General features: G+C 38.4%; 1 protein-coding gene across 1 annotated transcript in view; it reads right to left on the reverse strand.

Annotated features, from left to right (window-relative positions):
• The window catches only part of SNW1 (SNW domain containing 1), a 40,661-nt gene that overhangs the window by 2,023 nt on the left and 18,057 nt on the right, over positions 1 to 20,581 (reverse strand). The window contains exons 4-12 of the mRNA XM_002754162.6: positions 18,249 to 18,344; positions 18,061 to 18,167; positions 16,271 to 16,375; positions 15,568 to 15,637; positions 14,569 to 14,634; positions 12,138 to 12,254; positions 10,667 to 10,808; positions 3,785 to 3,881; positions 1,534 to 1,651 (exon numbers count right to left, since the gene is read on the reverse strand). Coding sequence (XP_002754208.1) covers positions 1,534 to 1,651; positions 3,785 to 3,881; positions 10,667 to 10,808; positions 12,138 to 12,254; positions 14,569 to 14,634; positions 15,568 to 15,637; positions 16,271 to 16,375; positions 18,061 to 18,167; positions 18,249 to 18,344 — 918 coding nt within the window. The remainder of the gene's footprint in view (positions 1 to 1,533; positions 1,652 to 3,784; positions 3,882 to 10,666; positions 10,809 to 12,137; positions 12,255 to 14,568; positions 14,635 to 15,567; positions 15,638 to 16,270; positions 16,376 to 18,060; positions 18,168 to 18,248; positions 18,345 to 20,581) is intronic.

Genomic DNA, 20,581 nt, shown 5'->3' on the forward strand with positions numbered 1-20,581 from the left:
GTTTGAGTGATAGGATTATAGGTCACCAGAGCTGTGACCTCCTTGTGCTCAGGTGTTCTTCCACCTCAGCCTCCCAAGTAGCTGGGAGTATAGATGTTGCCACCATACCCAGATAATTTTTTGTAGACAGGGCTTTGCCATATTGCCAGGGCTGGTCTTGAACTAGGCTCAAGCAATCTGCCCGCCTAGGCCTCACAAAGTGCTACGGTTACAGGTGTGAGCCACAGTGCCCAGCCAGAAGATTTTCATCACAATTTTTAAATGTTTTAAGCTTAAGCTTCTAATAGGTGATTATCTTCAAAATATTTACTTACGTGAAATTTCACCCCTAGATCCCTTTTCTCAGCTGTTAAGTTGCCATTGTATAGTAGTTAAAAAAGCTTTGAAATCAAGAGATACCTAGTTTGAATTGTAGTTCCATCAGTCACAAGCTAAACCTGTGTTTCAATTTCCTCATCTATAACATGAGAGATAATGGTATGATTTTATAGGATTTTTATAAGAATTGAGAATAACAAAAGACTTAGAACAGTACCAACAATATAAACTGTACCTAATAATTGTCACTTAGAAGAGCTTACTTAAAATCTCCAATTATTAAGTTTTCCACTCTATTTCCCAGTAGAACTTGGACTTCTGTATTCTTACCTGGTGTGTGTGTGCGCACGCATGCTTGTGTGTCTTCCCAGGCTTAAAATGTCCTAACTAGCTAATGGCAGTTGGCACTAGAAATCAGATTCCCTGACAGCCAGCCTAGTACTTTAATCCAGTTTTATAGTTTCATTTATAAAAGATTCCCAAGTTGACATACTTCTATGGCATAAAAAAAAAAAAATCCAAGATCAACAACAAAAAACCCAGGAGGCACTTCTGTAGGACACTGGCTCTATTTTATTTTTTTGAGATAGAGTCTCACTCAGTCACCCAGGCTGGAGTGCAATGGCACAATCTTGGCTCACTGCAACCTCCAACTCCCCAGTTCAAGCAATTCTTGTGTCTCAACCTCCCAAGTAGCTGGGATTATAGGCGTACACCACCACACTTGGCTAATTTTCATATTTTTAGTAGAGACAGGGTTTCACCATATTGACCAGGCTGGTCTTGAACTCCTGACCTAAGGTGATCTGCCACCTTTGCCTCCCAACGTGTTGAGATTACAGGCATGAGCCACCATGCCTGGCCTCCCTGGCTCTATTTTAGAAACAAAAGATTGACATACCACAACACCAAGTTTTTAATCGCTAATTTCTTTCTTCTCCTAGTGTCTCAAATCTCAACCCACTATAAGAAGTTAAAATCTTTGGGTGGGGGGAATTAAAAAAAAAAAAAAAGTTAATATCACACAACACAAGAATCCCGCCCCCCGCAAAAGTTAAAATCAACTGTTTCATCTTCTTGTCTCAAGTTTCAACATACAACTTCCATTTTTTTTGTTATGCTGGCATTTACATCCACACATAAAAGTATGTTAATTTTCATTTCCCTGAGGATATTCACATCAACACACACAATATCCTGTTCTTAAACTTGTACCTTGGATTGGTTGAAGAGCCTTTGGTCGTACTGAACTTCATTGGAAGTCCGAGGATTGGGAACACCGAGAGCAATGACCTCACTGATATCCCGATTTTCATTTCTCTGAAGTTTTGACCTATTTTGAAACACGCCATCAGTAACTGAAAACTCTACAGACAAGGTGAATATGTTCAATTGAAATACAACCAATCTCAGAAGCAAAGGACATGAATATGTCACATTTGTGTCTTGTGAACATATATTCCTTGATAATACATAATCAAGCTGGCAGCCCTTATAAAGCATTTCAGATTAGAGGGAGAGTTTTACAATTAGGACGTCCTGTTAGCTCAAAAGAACATCTAACAGACTTGTTGACATGGAATTCTTTAATATAAGCAATCACCTTACAATATGAGATACAATGCTGAGGTATAAAATTGCTATGGTCTACATTTACTATCATTATATGATGGTTTGGGGGTTGGGGAAGTAGATACAAATTAGATACAGCACAGGAATCATTTTAAATAAGCTAGAATCAGCTCTTTTATCTAACCACATTTAGTAATTTTATCCCACTAGAATTCTGAGGAAAACATGTCAATGACTGAATCGGTTAGTATGATTTTTGACATTCAGATTAATTTGGTTTCCTGGCTGTTTTATTATGTATGCAATTTACATCGCAATGAAACCATGGTAACTGTCATATCTTATTTTACTAAAAATTCAGGTCACAAAATGATTTCTATAGGCGATTTTATTTTTATTCAGTTACAATTTTACAGCTTTTCTATGTTATCAATTCTGATAGCCACTTTACTGGTTTTGAGGGCCCAATTTATCTACAGAACTACTGTAATTTTTATTTTTAAAATTTTTTTATAAAGACAGGTTTTTACCATATTGGTCAGGCTGGTCTTGAACTCCTGACCTCGGGTGATCCACCTGCCTCAGCCTCCCAAAGAGTTGGGATTACAGGCGTGAGCCACCATGCCCAGCTACTATAAATTTTTAACTTAGGAATTAATTAAATACTTTCACACTTGCTTCTCCTTCTACTACATGTACTTTATCCTCAACTCTAAACTCAAGAGTAAGAGTCTCTGCTTCTCCATGACATTATTTATCCAGGGAGATGAAATATTCCAATAAATACCAGCAGAAATCCTTTTCACGTTTATTTAATTTTAATTTTAATTTTTGAGACAGTCTTGCTCTGTCACCCAGGCTGAAATGCAGTGGCATGATCTTGGCTCACTGACACCTCCACCTCCAGGGTTCAAGTGATTTTTCTATTTCAGCCTCCCAAGCAGCTGACTACAGGCACCTGCCACCATACCCGGCTAATTGTTGTATTTTTGGTAGAGACAGGGTTTCACCACGTTGGCCAGGCTGGTCTCGAACTCCTGACCTCAAGTGATCCACCTGCCTTGGCCTCCCAAAATGCTGGGATTACAGGTATGAGCCACCACGCCCAACCTCTTTTTCTTGTTTAAAATATAACTTGAAAAACGTAGTACCTCATAGGATGATTGGAGCATAAAAAACTGTTCATTTGGGAAGAAAATATTTTATATTTGCCTTTAACCCTCACTCAGAATTTCACCTTTGTAGCGCAGTTATTTTCTCTACTTTTCAGAACTTTTAGTCCTCAGCCTCCCTACTTTACACCATGCCCTTATATATGTATTTAGTTTGTTCTGTACGTTTATACTTACTAAAAGTGCTTTGCAGATTTTCTCAAATTGTTTTATGACTAGCTGTCTTTCTGAACTGTAAGTTAAACTACTCCTAAGAATGAGCTGATTTTTACTTCTTCTCTCAAAACTGCTCTTCTCAATTGTACTAGATGCAGTACTATGCATGTAAAATGATCTCAATAAAAGCATGACAGCTTATTTCCTGTCTAAAGGAAGAGGCATATAATCCATGTCTCACCATTTACGGTAGGAAAAGAACCAACTAAACAGTCCAAATTTACTACTACTTCCTTTTCACAAACCTGATCTCAATTCCCTTTTCTATATTCCCATCATTACCAATTCTAACGGACTTAAGGTAATGGAAGAAAAGATTACTTTCAGAGACAGTAAACTAGAGCTAAGACAAAGTAGTTACAAAAATTAAGTGCTAATTTATTAAGTTATCATATTAAAGAAGAAAGGGAGAGAAGCAAAACTGATCTTAGTAGACTTTATAAAATTCGGCTCTGAAAGGTAGAAAAGGGTCACTCTTCATGACTGGTACATATCTTAACACCTACCTCTTATCAGGAGCTGCCCTGGAAAGATTCCGGTCATGCTGTCTCTCTTTTCGCCTGTCATGCCGGATTTCATCCCTCTCACGTGCCTCCCCATCCTCTGTTTGAACAGTTGAAAAGTACTTCACTATAATATCTACTATATACGTGCATATGTGTATGTATGTATATATATGTATTTTTAAAAAAGGCAGGGTCTCATTCTGTCACCCAGGCTGGAGTGCAATAGCATGAACATGGCTCATTGCAGCCTCAACCTCCTAGATTCAAGTGATCCTCCTGCCTCATCCTCCCAAGTACCTGGGACCACAGGTGTGTGCCACCATGCCTGACTTTTAAATTTTGTTGTAAAGATGCAGTCCCACTACATTGTCAAGGCTGGTCTCAAACTCTGGGCTCTTGTGATCTTTCCACCTATGTCTCCCAAAGTACTGGAGTTACAGATGTGAGCCACTGCACCCAGCCCCATTAATATTTTGTTTGTTTGTTTGAGACGGAATTTGGCTCTTGTTGCCCAGGCTGGAGTACAATGGTGTGTTCTCGGCTCACTACAATCTCTGCCTCCCGGGTTCATGTGATTCTCCTGCCTCAGCCTCCCGAGTAGCTGGGATTACAGGCATGTGCCTCCATGCCCGGCTAATTTTGTATTTTTAGTAGAGATGGGGTTTCGTCATGTTGGTCATGCTGGTCTCGAACTCCTGACCTCAGATGACCTGCCTACCTCAGCCTCCCAAAATGATTTACAGGCCTGAGCCACCATGCCAGGCCTGTTTGGTTTTTTTGAGACAAAGTCTTGCTCTGTTCCTCAGGCTGGAGTGCAGTGGTGTGAGCTCAGCTCACTGCAACCTCCGCCTCCCAGGTTCAAGTGATTCTCCTGCCTCAGCCTTCCAAGTAGCTGGGACTACAGGCACGCACCACCATGTTGGGTCAATATTTTATTTTTAGTAGAGATGAGGTTTCACCATGTTGGCCAGGCTGGTCTTGAACTCCTGACCTCAAGTGATCCACCATGCCCAGCCAATATTTTGAACGAAAGAATATTCTTTAACCTTAGAGAGAAAATTCCAAATTTCTTTGTAGTTACATTCAGCCTTTTAAACCTTACATGCAATTAATTTAAGTCTAAAAAACAGTATTTAATTTTTGAATGTGAATTCTAGAGATGGATAGATATAAAGATGGGCAAATATGTGATAAAGCAAACCTAGCAATGTTAATTCCTTTTAAAATTAACTTTTATTGATATAATAATTATACATATTTATGGGGCATATATGATATTTGATCCATGCATAAAATAGGTAACAATCAGATTGGTAATTAGGATATCCATCGCCTCAAACATTTATCATTTCTTTGTGTTGGGAACATTCTAAATCTTCTAACTATTTTGTAATACAATAAACAATCATTAACTATTCACCCCACTGTGCTAGGAACATCAGAACTTACTCTTTCTACCATCAACAAATCTCTCTTCATTTCCCATCCCCAGCATCCTTCCCAACCACTGGTAACCACCATTCTACTCTCTACTTCCTTGAGACCAACTTTTTTAGCTTCCACATACAACTGAGAAGATTCAGTATCTGTATTTCTGTGCCTGTCTTATTCACTTAATAACCTTCAGTACCATCCATATGGTTTCAAATTACATGATTTCATTCTTTTTTATGGCTGAGTAATATCCCATTGTATATACGGACCACATTTTCTTTATCCATTCATCTACTAAACACATAATTTGATTCCATATCTTAGATATTGTAAAGAATGCTGCAATAAATATGGGAGTACAGATATCCCTCTGATATACTGATTTCCTTTTGGATATATAACCAGCAATGAACTGCTGGATCATGTGGTATCTCTATTTTCAGTTTTTTGAAGAACTGCCATACTGTTTTCCATAGTGACTGTACTACGTTAGATTCTTACCAACAATGTACTAGTGTTCCCCCTTCTGTATCCCTGACAGCATCTGATACTGCCTTTTTGATGATAGCCATTTTTAACTGGGTTGACGTAATATCTCCTCACCATGGTTTTGATTTGAATTTCCCTGATGATTAGTGATGCTGAACATTTTTTCATATACCTGTTGGCCATAAGTATGTCTTCTTTTGAGACTATTTAGATTATTTGCCCATTTTAAAATCAGATTATCTGGTTTCTTTGCTATTGATTTGAGTTCTTGTACATTCTGGTTATTACTTCTTTCTTAAATGGATAGTTTGCAACCATTTTCTCCCATTCTGTAGGTGGCCTCTTCATTCTGTTGACTGTTTGCTGTGGAAGCCTTTTAGCTTGACACAATCCCATATGTCATTTTTGCTTTTGCTGTCTGTGCTTCTGTGATTTTACCCAAAAAATCTTTGCCCAGACCAATGTTCTGAAGCATGTCCCAATGTCTTCATCTAGTAGTTTCATAGTTCAGGCCTTATGTTTAAGTCTTTAATTCATTTTAATGTGATTCTTGTATGTGATAAGAAATAGGGGTCTATTTTCATCCTTTTGCATGTGAATATTCAGTTTTCACAGCATTATTTACTGAAGAGACTATCCTTTCCCCAATGTATGCTTTGGGCATCATTGTTAAAAATCCATGCATGGGCTGGGCATGGTGGGTTTCATGTCTGTAATGCACCTTGGGAGGCCGAGGCGGATGGATCACTGAGGCCAGGAGTTCAAGACCAACCTGGGTGAAATGGCAAAACCCCATCTCTACAAATAATACAAAAATTAGCCAGGCATGGTGGTGCATGCCTTAGTCCCAGTCACTTGGGAGGCAGAGGCGGGAGGACAGCTTGAGCCTGGGAGGCAGAGGTTGCAGTGAGCTAAGATTACACCACTGCACTCCAGGCTGGATGACAAAGTGAGACCCTGTCTCCAAACAAACAAAAATTCCATGCATGTACAACCAACACATTTATTTATGGGTTCTCTATTGTGTTCCACTGGTCTACGTGTCTGTTTTTATGGCAGTACCATGCTGCTTTGGTTACTACAGCTTTGTAGTCTATTTTGAAGCCAGGCAGTGTGATGCCTCCAGTTTTGCCCTTTTTATTCAGGATTGCTTTGGTTATTTGGGGTCTCTTGAGGTCCCATACAAAGTTTAGTATTGTTTTTCTATTTCTGTGAAGAATGTCATTGGTATTTTGATAGGGATTGCACTGCGTCTATAGCTAGCTTTGGGTAGTATGAACATTTTAACAATACTAATTTTTCCAATTCATGAGCATGGGCTATCTTTCCATTTACTATGGAAAGTTTCTTCAATGTCTTTTTTTCTAATTTTATTTTTTTAAAAAAAGAGATAGGGTGCTATTGTGTCGTACTTAGAACAAAAAAAAAAAAAAAAAGAGAGATAGGATATATGTTCTATGTTGCCTAGGCTAGTCCTAGTCTTGAACCCTTGACCTCCCAAAGTGTTGAGATGACAGGTGTGAGCCACCATGCCCAGCCTCCTCTTCAATTACTTTCATCAGTCTTTTATTGTTTTCTTTGTGAAGATCTTTCATTTCTGTGATTTATTCTTATGAGGCCGGGGATGGTAGCTTGTGCCTATAATCCCAGCGCTCTGGGAGGCCAAGGTGGGTGATCACCTGACGTCCGAGACCAGCCTGGCCAATGCAGTGAAACCCCATCTCTACTAAAAATAAAAAAAATTAGCCAGGGATGGTGGCGCGTGCCTGTTGTCTCAGCTACTCGGGAGGCTGAGACATGAGAATCACTTGAGCCCAGGAAGCAGATGTTGCAGTGAGGCAAGACTGCGCCACTGCACTCCAGCCTGGGCAACAGAATGAGACTGTCTCAAAAAAAAATAAAATAAATAAAATAAAAAAGTTTATTCCTAGGTAGTTTTTTGTAGCTATTATAAATGGGACTGCCTTTTTGTTTTTCAGCTTGAGTATGCTATTTGTATATAGAAATGCTATAAATTTTTGTATGTTGGTTTTGTATCTTGTAATGTTACTGAATTCATTTATCAGTTTTGTTTTTTGGTTGGCGTCATTAGGTTTTTCTAAATATAGGATCATACTGTCTCTGATGAAATATAATTTAATGTCTTCCTTGTTTTGATTTTTTAGATGGAGTCTTGCTTTGTTGCCCATGCTGGAGTGCAGTAGCGCAGTCTTGCTGCTCACTGTAACCTCTGCCTCCCGGGCTTAAGCAATTCTTGTGCTTTAGCGTCCTAAGTAGCTGGGATTATAGGTGAGCCCCACCATACCCAGCTAATTTTTGTAGTTTTAGTAGAAATGGGGTTTCACCCTGTTGGCCAGGCTGGTCTTGAACTCCTGACCTCAACTGATCCACCTGCCTCAGCCTCCCAAAGTGCTGGGATTACAGGTGTGAGCCACCACACCTGGCCTTCCTTTCCAATCTGGATTTCTTTATTTCTTTCTCTTGCCTATGTTCCTCTGTCAAGGCTTCCAGTCCTATGTGGAATTATAGTAGTGAAAGTGGGCACCCTTGCCTTGTTCCAGATCTCAGAGTAAAGACTTTCAATTTTTCTCCATTCAGTATAATGTCAGCTGTGGGTCTGTCATATGTGGCCTTAAATATTTTTAGGGATGTTTCTTCTAAGCCCACTTTGTTGACTGTTTTCATCATGAAGGGATATTGAATTTTATCAAATGCTTTTTCAGTTTCTACTGAAATGATGCTATGGTTCTTATTCTTGGTTCTATTAATGTGATGTATCACACTTACTGATTTGCATATACTGAATCATCCTTGCATCCTTGGGATGAAGGACAGTTCAGTTGATTATGATGAATGACTTTTTAATGTCTTGTTGAATTCTGTTTGTTAGAATTTTGTTAAGGATTTTTACATCTATAACTATCAAGGATGTTAGCCTGTGGTTTTCTTATTTGTTGTATACTTGTCTAATGACTTTGTAGAATAAATTTGGGAGCATTCCCTTCTCTTAAATTTTTTGGAATAGTTTGAGTCCAACTGGTATTTAGTTCTTTAAATGTCTGGAAGAATTTAGCAGTGAAGCTGTTAAGTTCATGGGAGCAATGTTAATTGTTAAGAAAAAAAATTAAGCACAGACTAAGTGGTAGGAGATATGGGTGTTCATTATATAATTCTTTTAGCTTTTCTGTATGTTTGAAAATTTTCATAATAAAATAGCAGGAAAGGCCAGGTGCAGAGTCATCCTTAACTCCTAATTTTTTTTTGTATCTCCATCTAATCCACAAACAAATTTTGTCCACTCTACCACCAACGTACATCCAATATCTGACTATGTTTTAGCTACCACTTGCTACCATATCTCTTATAGTTTTATTTGGAAGGCATTAACCCATGCCCATTTCACAGTAATGTATTTTTAAGACAGCAGCCAGGGAGGTCTTTCAAAAATAAATGTTAGGGGAAATGGTCATATGGTACAAAGTTTGATTTATGCAGGATGAGTAAATTCTGGAGATCTAACATACTGTATGGTAACTATGGTTAAAAATACTGCATTGTATATTTGAAATTTGCTGAGAGTAGATCTTTTTTTTTTTTTTTGACAACAGTTGAGACTTTCCATCCAGTAACATAAGACAGTAGATCTTATATGTTCTCAACAAAAAATTTAAAAAGTAACTATAAGAGGTGATTGGTAAATTAACTGGCTGGACACTGGTGAACACAGTGTATATTAAAACATCTTGCTGTATACTTTATACAATTTTTATTTGCCAATTATACCTCAATAAAGCTGGAAAACAATGTTAGATCACATCACTCTACTCAAAGCGCTGCAATTGCTTCCCTTTTCACTTGAAGTAGAAGGTTTATCTTTATAATGGTTAAGCAGTGGCCAAACATAATCTGGCCACTACTCTTCCCACCTGCCCTAACTATTCTGACACCATATCTCCTACTTCTCCCCTTCTTTCTCATACAATCCAGGCTTAATGTCCTGTCTGCTCTTCCTTGAGCCACTCTAGGCATACCCCCATCTCAGAGCCTTGTACTGGCTGGCCCTTCTTTGTGGGATGTGCTTCCCCCAGATATTCACATGGCTTGCTTCCTTACTTCCTTCAAGTATTTCTGCTAAAAGCACTATGTCAGAAGTGAGGGCTCTTTGATCACTCTCACCTTCTGGCAATTTTATATCCTCCTTCCCTGTATTGTTTTTCCTCCACAGCAATTACTACCTTTTACTATACTACATGATTAACTTTTGTCTGTCTACACTCACTAGAATGTTAACTGTTATATCCCATTCCCCCATCCACTGTCTAGCAAAAACCCCTTACATCTAAAAGGAAACCCTGCACACAGCAGATGCTCAATATGAACTACATAAATAAAAGAATGAATAAATGTACTAGGTAAGAATTTAGTAATGCAAGAAAAACCACCCTTACAAAATTTCAATTAGGATTCATCTTCCCACTTCAATTGAATTAAAACACCAATGTAGACGACTAAGTAAAGCCAGAGAGAAAATACTGGAAGATTTAATGATTAGAAATGCATTAGCCTACAAGACAGAAAAACTCTGGATTATTTTACCATATGAGGGAGTTGAGTTATTCAATTAGAGACCTAATTTCTCTTAAGTTTTGAGATTAAAATAAGAGAAAAATGAAGCCTATCATTTGAGTAATAATGCAATTTTGAAAAGTATATTACTCAGAAGTTTAAAAACTTCTGGTACAGTCCCAAACTGAAGGCCCACCTTTAAATATACACTCTTATCTCCTGTTGCTTCAGCTTACTAACACACAGATTACTCTCCATTTCTAAACTATATCTGAAGTATCTAAATTTTGTTTATATGTACCTACTTTATATGCAGTAGGAAAAAAATATTTTCTAAAATGAGATATATTTTGTTCACCAAGTAAATTCAATTCAGTAATGAGAATGTCATACCTTTTTCCACATGAGTTTTGATCCCAGCTCTTCTCTCCCTGGCTTTCTGGGCCATTTCTCTAAGTTTCTCTTCATGTTTTTCCTTTTCTTTTTGAGCCATTTTTCTCTCTACTTGGGCACGCATTTCCACAGCTTCACGAGCCTGTTAGTAAAGTCATATGTTAAACAGGACACTATCACGGGATAAATATTTATAGCTATCATCCAACTCCCTAACATCTGGCTGGTAAGAGCAATTATACAGAATTCAGATTTGTTATTGCTAATTAAAACAAAGATTCTTTTCCATTAAAAGATATCCTGCCTGGAAGACACTGCAAGGTCAGCTTTTTTCTCTGGGAATATTTTAGTGAATGAAACTACAGTGACCACAATTAATCTTGTAAGTCAAGTAGTTCACTAATGCTTTCTCAGAAACAATCGAAAAAACAAAATTAAAGCCAAGTGTAGTGGCTCTCTCCTGTAATCCCAGCACTTTGGCTCAAGAGCTTGAGACCAGCCTGGCAATATAGTGAGATCCATCTCAAAAATAAATAAATAAATAAATAAAAAGGGACTGGTTACATTTTCAAAATTAAGCAAGTCAACTCAAGATAGAATCTTAACTTACATCCGCTAGATGACTTTTATAAGGGTACTCACTGTGATATAGAAAACATAGTTTTCTATGTTCTAAACACATGCTATGATGTGTGTAAACTTCAACATCACATATCAATTCCATAATATTTATATATATATATATTTTTTTTTTTTGAGATGAACTGTCTTACTCTGTTGCCCAGGCTAGAGTGCAGTGGTGCAATCCTGGCTCACTGCAATCACCACCTGTCAGGTTCAAGCGCTTCTCCTGCCTTAACCTTCCAAGTAGCTCGGATTACAGGTGCATGCCACACCCCGCTAATTTTTGTATTTTTAGTAGAGGTGGAGTTTCACCACGTTGACCAGGCTGGTCTAACTCCTGACCTCAAGCAATCCACCCGTCTCGGTCTCCCAAAGTGCTGGGATTATACACATGAGCCACTGTGCCTGGCCTAATTCCATAATATTTAATACAATATATAATATTAATAGATGGCCAATGCTATGAATGCCATTTTATGTAGCATTCAATTCATCAGAATGTTTATCTGCCTTTTCCTGCAACTGCCCTTTTTGGGGACATGTAATATGGAGGAAAATTTGAAATCAAGAATTATGAAACCTAGCAATCTTCATAAAATGGATCATCCTAGCAAATCATTATTCTGGCATGTTGTGAGGGAGCTGGATTACCACTGTGGGGTGTGTGTACACATCTACAAAGGCTGGGAGCATACACAGAGCTGCCAATTAGTAGCTGTCATCTCTGACACACGTACCATAGGTGAGACTCTCTAGGTGCTCAGTACTATAGTTAAATTATCAGTACCTTAGGTAATAAAGAATGGATTTTAAAAGTAACAAGAGCATTAAATGATAATCAACCAACCTTCCGATCAGCAATGTAGAGGGCTTCGGCCAGTTTGGCAAAATTTTCATTTATGTGTACTGTCTGTAGTCCTCTTCCATCAGCAGCCAGACGTTTGTCTAATGGAATTGTATAACCCTAGTATGAAAGCAGACAGAAAACCCAGTCACAGAAGTGCTTAAAGTTAAATTAATTTAATTTATTTATTTTTGAGATGAAGTCTTGCTCTGTCACCCAGGCTGGAGTGCAGTGGTGTGATCTCAGCTCATTGCAACCTCTGCCTCCTGTGTTCAAGTGATTCTCCTGCCTCAGCCTCCTGAGTAGCTGGTACTATAGGCATGCGCCACCATGCCCGACTAATTTTTGTTATTTTTAGTAGAGACGGGGTTTCTCCATGTTGGCCAGGGTGGTTTTGAACTCCTGACCTCAGGTGATCCACCCTCGGCCTCCCAAAGTGCTGGGATTACAGGCATGAGCCACCAAACCTGGCTAAAAGTAAATTTAAATATGCCTACATTTTGAGAACCACTTAATTGGAGGTTCTTTTTCCTTATATCTTTCTTCACAATGATGCAAAACAACAGCAGCTATCAATGAGTGCTTTATGTAGAAGATCAAACACACCTATGGCCTCATTTAACCCTCACAAAAACTCTATAAAGCTTCTGACATTGTGTCCATTTCAGTGATGCTTTGGTAACATTCCCAAGGTCATACTGTTAATAAGTGGATGAACTAGGATTTAAACTCAGACAACAGGATTTCAGAACCCAAGCTCTGGAAAACTAAATACTTGTATTAATAATTGTGGATTATAATAAAAGGAAGTAATTGTCAAACAGTTCAATAGTTGCTCCTCAAGTAAACATAACAGTCAAATAAAGGCAGAATAATTCACTATAATCTTAGCATTTATAGAAATTAAATCTGCTCTACTATCTTAATGATCTGTTATATTCTTAGAGTCCTGAAGTTTTAGTAAATAGAAAAAACAAAGGCTGGGCACAGTGGCTCAAGCCTGTAATCCCAACACTTTGAGAGGCCAAGGCAGGTGGATTGCTTGAGTCCAGGAGTTCAAGACCAGCCTGGCAACATGGAAAAACCCCGTCTCTACCAAAAATACAAAAAAGTAGCCAGGCATGGTGGTGCACACATGTGGTCCCAACTACTCGGGAGGCTGAGGTAGGAGGATCACCTGAGCCTGGGAGGTTGAGGCTGCAGTGAGCCATGATCATCCAGCCTAGGCAACAGAGTAAGACCCTGTCTCAAAAAAAAAAATAAAAAAAAAATAAAAGGAAAAAAAAAGGTTTGATAGACAACTAAAATTCTACATTATAAAACTTTGCATCTTAGTAACTCAAGAACTATGCTTGAATTATCTATGTTAACTTTCAGGCTTAAGCTTTATTTTCCAGATTTCTGACTATTCTCTTCAATGTTGTCCTTCAGACCACAGTCTCATAATAAAATGAAGTGTTACAGAACCAGCTTAAGATACCACCCAGTTGCATATTATTAAATTAGACCAGCCAACAAATTCTTTGTTTTAGGATGCGTACCTAAATTCCCTTAAGAAACTTAGTGGTCTTCTTCATTCATCAAAAATAAAATCATGAACTATAATTTAGGGAAGAGGAAAGAGTGATTAGAAAATCTATCCCACAATCGATAGATTCTTAACCACTACTGGAAGTTTTGGCAATTATTAGAAATACATAGCTTAAGTATTCACTACTACAGAGCCAAGTAGTTGAAAATTAAAGCACTTAACCAAACTTCTGTTCTTTTGTCATATGATCTTTTACACCACTTCTTTTAGAAATAATTTTTAGATATAAATTTGAGTTTCTAAATACCATCTTGTATTTATACGGCACTTTATTCTACTTATTTCTTCTCTATGTGCTTCTGCTAGCTACAATTCACTGAAAGAACTGACTGGGGCCAGGTGTGGTGGCTCACGCCTGTAATCCCAGCACTTTGGGCAGCTGAGGCGGGCATATCACGAGGTCAGGAGATCGATAGATACCATCCTGGCCAACATGGTGAAACCCTGTCTCTACTAAAATATAAAAAATTAGCTGCACTTGGTGGCATGCACCTATAGTCCCAACTACTCAAGAGGCTGAGTCGGGGGAATCACTTGAACCTGGGAGGCGGAGGTTGCAGTGAGTCGAGATTGTGCCACTGCACTCCAGCCTGGTGACAGGATGAGACTTTGTTTCAAAACAAAACAAAACGAAAATAAGAACTGACATGGTATTCATGTGCCTGGCATACTAACATTTTTATTACATTTAAAAAGTCACCAATTTGAGCATTCCTTTTTGAAAATCCTCAGTTAAGCCATGTGTTGTTTCAATTACAGTTACCTAGGCTGTAGTTCTTTTATTCGTGTTTTCCAGTAGGTTACAGTACTAATAGAGACGGATGTTTTTTACAACTTACTCACCTTTGCATTTTTCCAGTTAGAAATACAAGGAGGAATCTTCCACTCTTGTTGTTCCTTTACAGTCATCTGAGTTAAGAGAGAAAGAAGAGACAGGGTTAGATTTATAGTCTACAAAGTAATCTAAGTATAATCTTTATCGTCAAAGACAGCTCCATATACACTGACATATGCACATACACAGTGAAAGGCCAACAATCCATTTGTTTGCTAATACTAGTTTATTGTATCATTAATTCTATTAATAACTTTGAAGTACTGTGAAAAATGGAAAATAATCTAGAAATTATTTTTGACAGTTATAAATGGTGGCTAGTATTTTTCCATGACTTTTTTTTTTTTTTTTGAGATGCAATTACATTTTTGTTGCCCGGGCTGGAGTACGTCGGTGTGATCCTGGCTCATTGCAACCTCTGTCTCCCGGGTTCCAATGATTCTCCTGCCTCAGCCTCCCCAGTAGCTGAGATTACAGGCATATGCCACCACACCTGGCTAATTTGTGTGTGTGTGTGTGTGTGTGTGTTTTTCAGTAGAGACAGGGTTTCTCCATGTTGGTCAGGCTGGTCTCGAATTCCCAACCTCAGATAATCCACCTGCCTCTGCCTCCCAAAGTGCTGGGATTACAGGCGTGAGCCACTGTGCCCAGCCAATGTGACTTCTTTTGGATAAAAAACTGTTCTTTGGAGCAACAAAACATATCTTGAAAGTCGAATTATTAGAGAACTAATGGAATCGATATATTCACTTCCTGTAACATCTTTGTAAGTGAAACAGCAGACCCTATCCATTCCATTAAAAGTAGGATTTGGGTTACTAATAACAAAACTTATAGCTAACATGTTATATAAATTCTCATAAGCATTCTTGATACTTCATCTTATAAAATAAAAAAAGAAACTACAAGTCATGTGGTGACATGTACCTGTATAGGTATAGGGAAATTATCTATAAAATTAATAATCATGAGTAGAAAAAAAGATTTTAGACTATAATAAAGAATACCTTTCGGCTAGGAGAATGCATGACAGGTGCAGGAGGAGAAGGTGGTCCCCGGGGAATTTTCTTATTAATCCTGAAGTATAAATCAAAACACAACCAGAGAGTGATACAGTTTCCTCCCTTTTAGTCATCACATCAAGTCTCCCCTCCTTTTTTCTTGCATAAAAGTTTCAAACATAGACAAAAACAGAGACTGTATAATGATACGCACTTACCACTCCACTATGACAATGAATAAAATACGCCAACTTTGTCATCATTGTTACCCTACCTCCCAACATTATTGTCATTTTGCAGAGTAATATAACTTTTTTCATTTTAAAAAGCACCTTTATTGAGATAATTGACATTTAATTAACTGTACACATTTAAAGTATACAATTTGATTAGATTTTGACACAAATAAGCACCTGTGAAATCATCATCACAATCAAGACAGTGAACATACCTGTCATCCCCAGAAGTTTCTGCTTGCCCCTTGCCTATTCCTCTCCTCCCTCCCATCTCCTCTTTGTCCCTACCTCCTTCCCCAGAGGCAATCACTGATCTTTCATCACTACAGGTTAGTTTGCATTTCCTAGAGTTTTACATAAATGAAATCATATTGGAGGTACTTGTTTTTGCCTGGCTTCCTTCACTCAGCATAATTGTTTTGAGATTCATCCATGTTTTTATGTGTATTAGTAGCCTCCTCCTTTTTACTTACTTGAATCTTGGAGGCTCCATTGGATCTTTTTGCATTTCTACCATCCGAATAACCCTCTGTTTAGCTCCAGAGTTGAAAGCCACTCCTTGCTGAGATGGTGTGTATCTGAAGAAAGCAGATAAAAACTAAAGGTGTAACTAGTTCAAGCTTTCGGAAGGCATTTTCCTTCTGTTACAACATTTTCAATTCCTTTCGCAAAGTATTAATAGAAAATTAACAAAATATTTAGACAAAGCAGACAGCAAGAGAGATAAAATAACAGAAATTATGAGTTACAGACAAAATACAAATTTGAGTGGTATTAGTGTGCAGATAACCCCTCCTCATACATTTTCCAACATCGAAGATGCAGTATTCAGTTTCACAGATAAGCAGTTTAGGAAACAGTATCTATTTGGTATGCCTGCATCTGGGGTAAAAACACTCATAATAATCCCAGCAGGCAACTTACAGTTAGCAGTTTTTGATTAATCATAGGTTAAAAAACAGAGAAAAGAATAATAATAACAGCAGCCCTACGAGCTCTGAATTTTCCCTTAATATCTGTATGTGATTCATCTATCTATGCAAATATTCAGTCAAGTGAAATGCCTCAAAATTTAGAAGTATTATAAAGATATCTATTACCCATAAATGGAAAACTATAAATAATAATTGTGATTTAGGTCATATACTACAAGTGACTGTTAATTTCTAAGAACAAAAAATATATTTTGAAAATAGCATAGGGCTGGGCCAGTTGGCTCATGCCTGTAATCCCAGTACTTTGGGAGGCTGAAGTGGGCGGATCATCTGAGGTCGGGAATTTGAGACCAGCCTGGCTAAAATGGTAAAAACCGTCTCCACTAAAAATACAAAAATTAGCTGAGCATGGTGGTACATGCCTGCAATCACAGCCACTTGGAAGACTGAGGCAGGAGAATCACTTGAACCCAGGAGGCAGAGGTTGCAGTGAACCAAGACCATGCCACTGCACTCCAGCTTGGGTGACAGAGAGAGACTCTGTCTCAAAAAAAAAGAAAGAAAAAGAAAAACAGAAATATAGCATAGGCGGGCATGGTGGCTCACGCCTGTAATCCCAGAATTTTGGGAGGCTGAAGAGGGTGGACCATTTGAGGTCAGGAGTTTGAGATCAGCCTGGCCAACACAGTGAAACTATCTCTACTAAAAATACAAAAATTAGCTGGGCATGATGGCGGGCACCTGTAATCCTAGCTACTCGGGAGGCTGAGGCAGAAGAAGCTCTTGGGAGGCAGAGATTGCAGTGAGCCAAGAAGATCACACTATTGTACTCCAGCCTGGGCAACAGGGTAACAGAGCAAGACTCTGTCTCCAAAAAAAAAAAAGGCATAAAAAGAGGCCAAGTGTGGTGGCTCACATCTGTAATCTTAGCACTTTGGGATAACAAGGCAGGAGGATCGCTTGGGTCCAGGAGTTCGAGAACAGCCTGAGCATCAAGGTGAGACCTTGTCTCTACAAAACATTAAAATATTAGCCAGGTACGGTGGCATCAAGGCGGGAGGAGCACTTGAGCCCAGGAGGTCAGGCTGCAGTAAGCCGTGAGGGTGTCACTGCACTCCAGCCTGGGCAACAGAGTACTTATCTCAAATAAACAAACAAAAACCAAAGTGGACAACAAAAATTCTGCTTTCAATTGTCTGTAAAGAGAGTAGACAGGCTTCAAGTCATTATTCAAAACAATGCATTATAATAGTTGCTAAGTGGGTTAGTGACTCCCCAAGCTGAATCAAGTCCAAAATGAAACTAAGTCTTCTTGGCAAGACTCATACCGGATATACTGAGCAGGAGCCAGTTTGTCAGCTGCCCGAACTGGCATGGCTGCAGCAACCTTCTGTGATACAGATTTTTCTAAGGCTACTCTTGTCTTTTCTGTTATCTGAAATAGGAAACATCACATTGAGAGTTTGGAAGTTAATCAGGATGTAAATAGTCATCAAATATATCAATTCCCTGTTACCTCTTTAATAGCTTCTTCATCGGGCCTTTGCAGGTCTGGGTCATCTGCATTCATAACCTCCTTTGGAACCAGGTCAGTGTATTTGCTGTAAATGACCTAAAATGTTCAGACACAAGTAGGCTTAAGAAAAGCAAACAATGAAAAGAAACCTCATTAAGCCACTTCAGATGTCAACACGTCCTCTCAATAGACTTAAAAATTTGGGACACTCAGATTTTGTCTTTTAGATTTTAAAACCAAGGATGATTAAAATAAATATACACAAATTGCTATCCTGGCTATAAGTTGATAATTTTCCCTTGACCTCATGCATTTAAATTATTTGAGATCTTCTAATCAAGTCAGTGTCCAAATAAACTATGCCAACAAAATCATGCATCAATGATCTCTATTTTTGAGGCTCACTAGGTCTTGAAATTAATGATAATAGAAATTGCCTATAGGACCATTATCTTGGATTACAAACTCATCAGAATTTAATTCAGGTTACCAAGTATTATTTCCAAAGTCACTGGGCCTGGAAAATTTTATTGACCTCATCCTACTTATAACGCTTCTCTTTTCTGCTGTCAACTCTATTCACAGACTAAGAAAATAAACATGTGCCACAGTTAAAAAACCCAGAACACTTTCTTCCGTGAAAAGACAAAAGGAAAAAAAAGAAAAATATATATACTCTATATATACAACTTATTTTATATCCATTATCCAAATTGAGGCCTGTTATATGACTTCTAGTAGGCCCAACATGGCTTCTGTTAGGGTGATGCTGATGTGGCAGGCCCTTAACAAATAGAATATTGGTTGCTTTCAGGTCCATCTATGCTTCTTAAATATTTTCATAAAAAGTTTCATGGCATATATTAAAGTAAAAAAGAAATACAGAAAATTCAATAAATAGGCATTCTACACTTTAATGCTTTGGTCAGAAATTCTTTGATGTACATTAAAAGGACAACTTATAACTATCAAAGAAAATAAAATTCCTAGGCACTCGAGATCTTCAGAATTTTTTTGTAGAAATGTTTAGTGCTACAAGCAGTCTTATATTAATAAAGTCTATCATACTTCATTCTTTAAAACAGTTTAAAGGAAATGGATGCTATTTCTAATTTTATACTCCAAACAACAGAGCAAAAAAGTGTGAGCCACTTCATGGCTTACACAACTTGACCTGACTTTGCCTATGCCTTCAATCTCCCCTTATAACTCTTACTCTCTCACTCATTATGCTTCAGTCACACTAGCTTATCATCTGTTTCTTGAACATAACATGCTTTTCCCCAATTCTAGGCCTTTACAGAGTGCTGTTCATTGTTCTTCAAGTAAGCTCCCAATCTGTGTATTTCAGATCAAAGGTCCTGCTTTAGTGAGGCTTCTTCTGACTGCCCTTGCTAAAGTGGCAACCCCTCCCCACCCAATCATTTGCTCCATAACACTGTTTACTGTGATCAAGACTGTTCACAGCATGAAATTATTTATCTACTTTACTTGTTTATTATGTCTCCCCTATTAAAGCAATTAAAATAGGGCTGGGCATAGTGGCTCACACCTGTAATCCCAGCACTGTGGGAGGCTGAGGCTGCAGATCACCTGAGGTCAGGAGTTCAAGACCAGTCTGACCAACATGGAGAACCCCATCTCTACTAAAAATAGAAAAATAAGCCTGGCATGCTAATGGGTGCCTGTAATGCCAGGAACATGAGAGCCGAGGCAGGAGAATCATTTGCACCCAGGAGGCAGAGGTTGCTGTGAGCCAAGATTGCACCATTGCACTCCAGCCTGAACAAGAACAAAACTGTCTCAAAAAAAAAAAAAAAAAAAAAATCAAAATAATAATAGCTACTATTTAGTAAGCACTTTATATGCCTGTTTTTTAGAGTTTATTAACTAAATAAGCTTTTTATCAACCCTAGGAGGTATGCACAATGATAATACCCATATTACTTGTCAGCAAAATACATATATATATTTTTTTCTTTCTTTTTTTTTTGAGACAGAGACTTGCTCTGTCACCCAGGCTAGAGTCAGTGGCGAAATCTCGGCTCACTAAAATTTCCGCCTCCCGGGTTCAAGAGATTCTCCTGCCTCAGCCTCCTGAGTAGCTGGGACTACAGGCACGTGCCACCAGGCCTGGGTAATTTTTTTTTTTTTTTTTTTTCAGTACAGACAGGGTTTCACCCGATTGGCCAGGATGGTCTCCAACTCCTGACCTCATAATTTGCCTGCCTTAGCCTCCCAAAGTGCTGAGGTTAGAGGAGTGAGCCACTGCGCCCAGCCTTGGGCAATCTTATTATTAAAGTATCTACTGGCCAGGTGTGGTGGCTCATGCC

The sequence above is a fragment of the Callithrix jacchus genome, chromosome 8 (genome assembly GCF_049354715.1).
Source record: "Callithrix jacchus isolate 240 chromosome 8, calJac240_pri, whole genome shotgun sequence".
Lineage (NCBI taxonomy): Eukaryota > Metazoa > Chordata > Mammalia > Primates > Cebidae > Callithrix > Callithrix jacchus.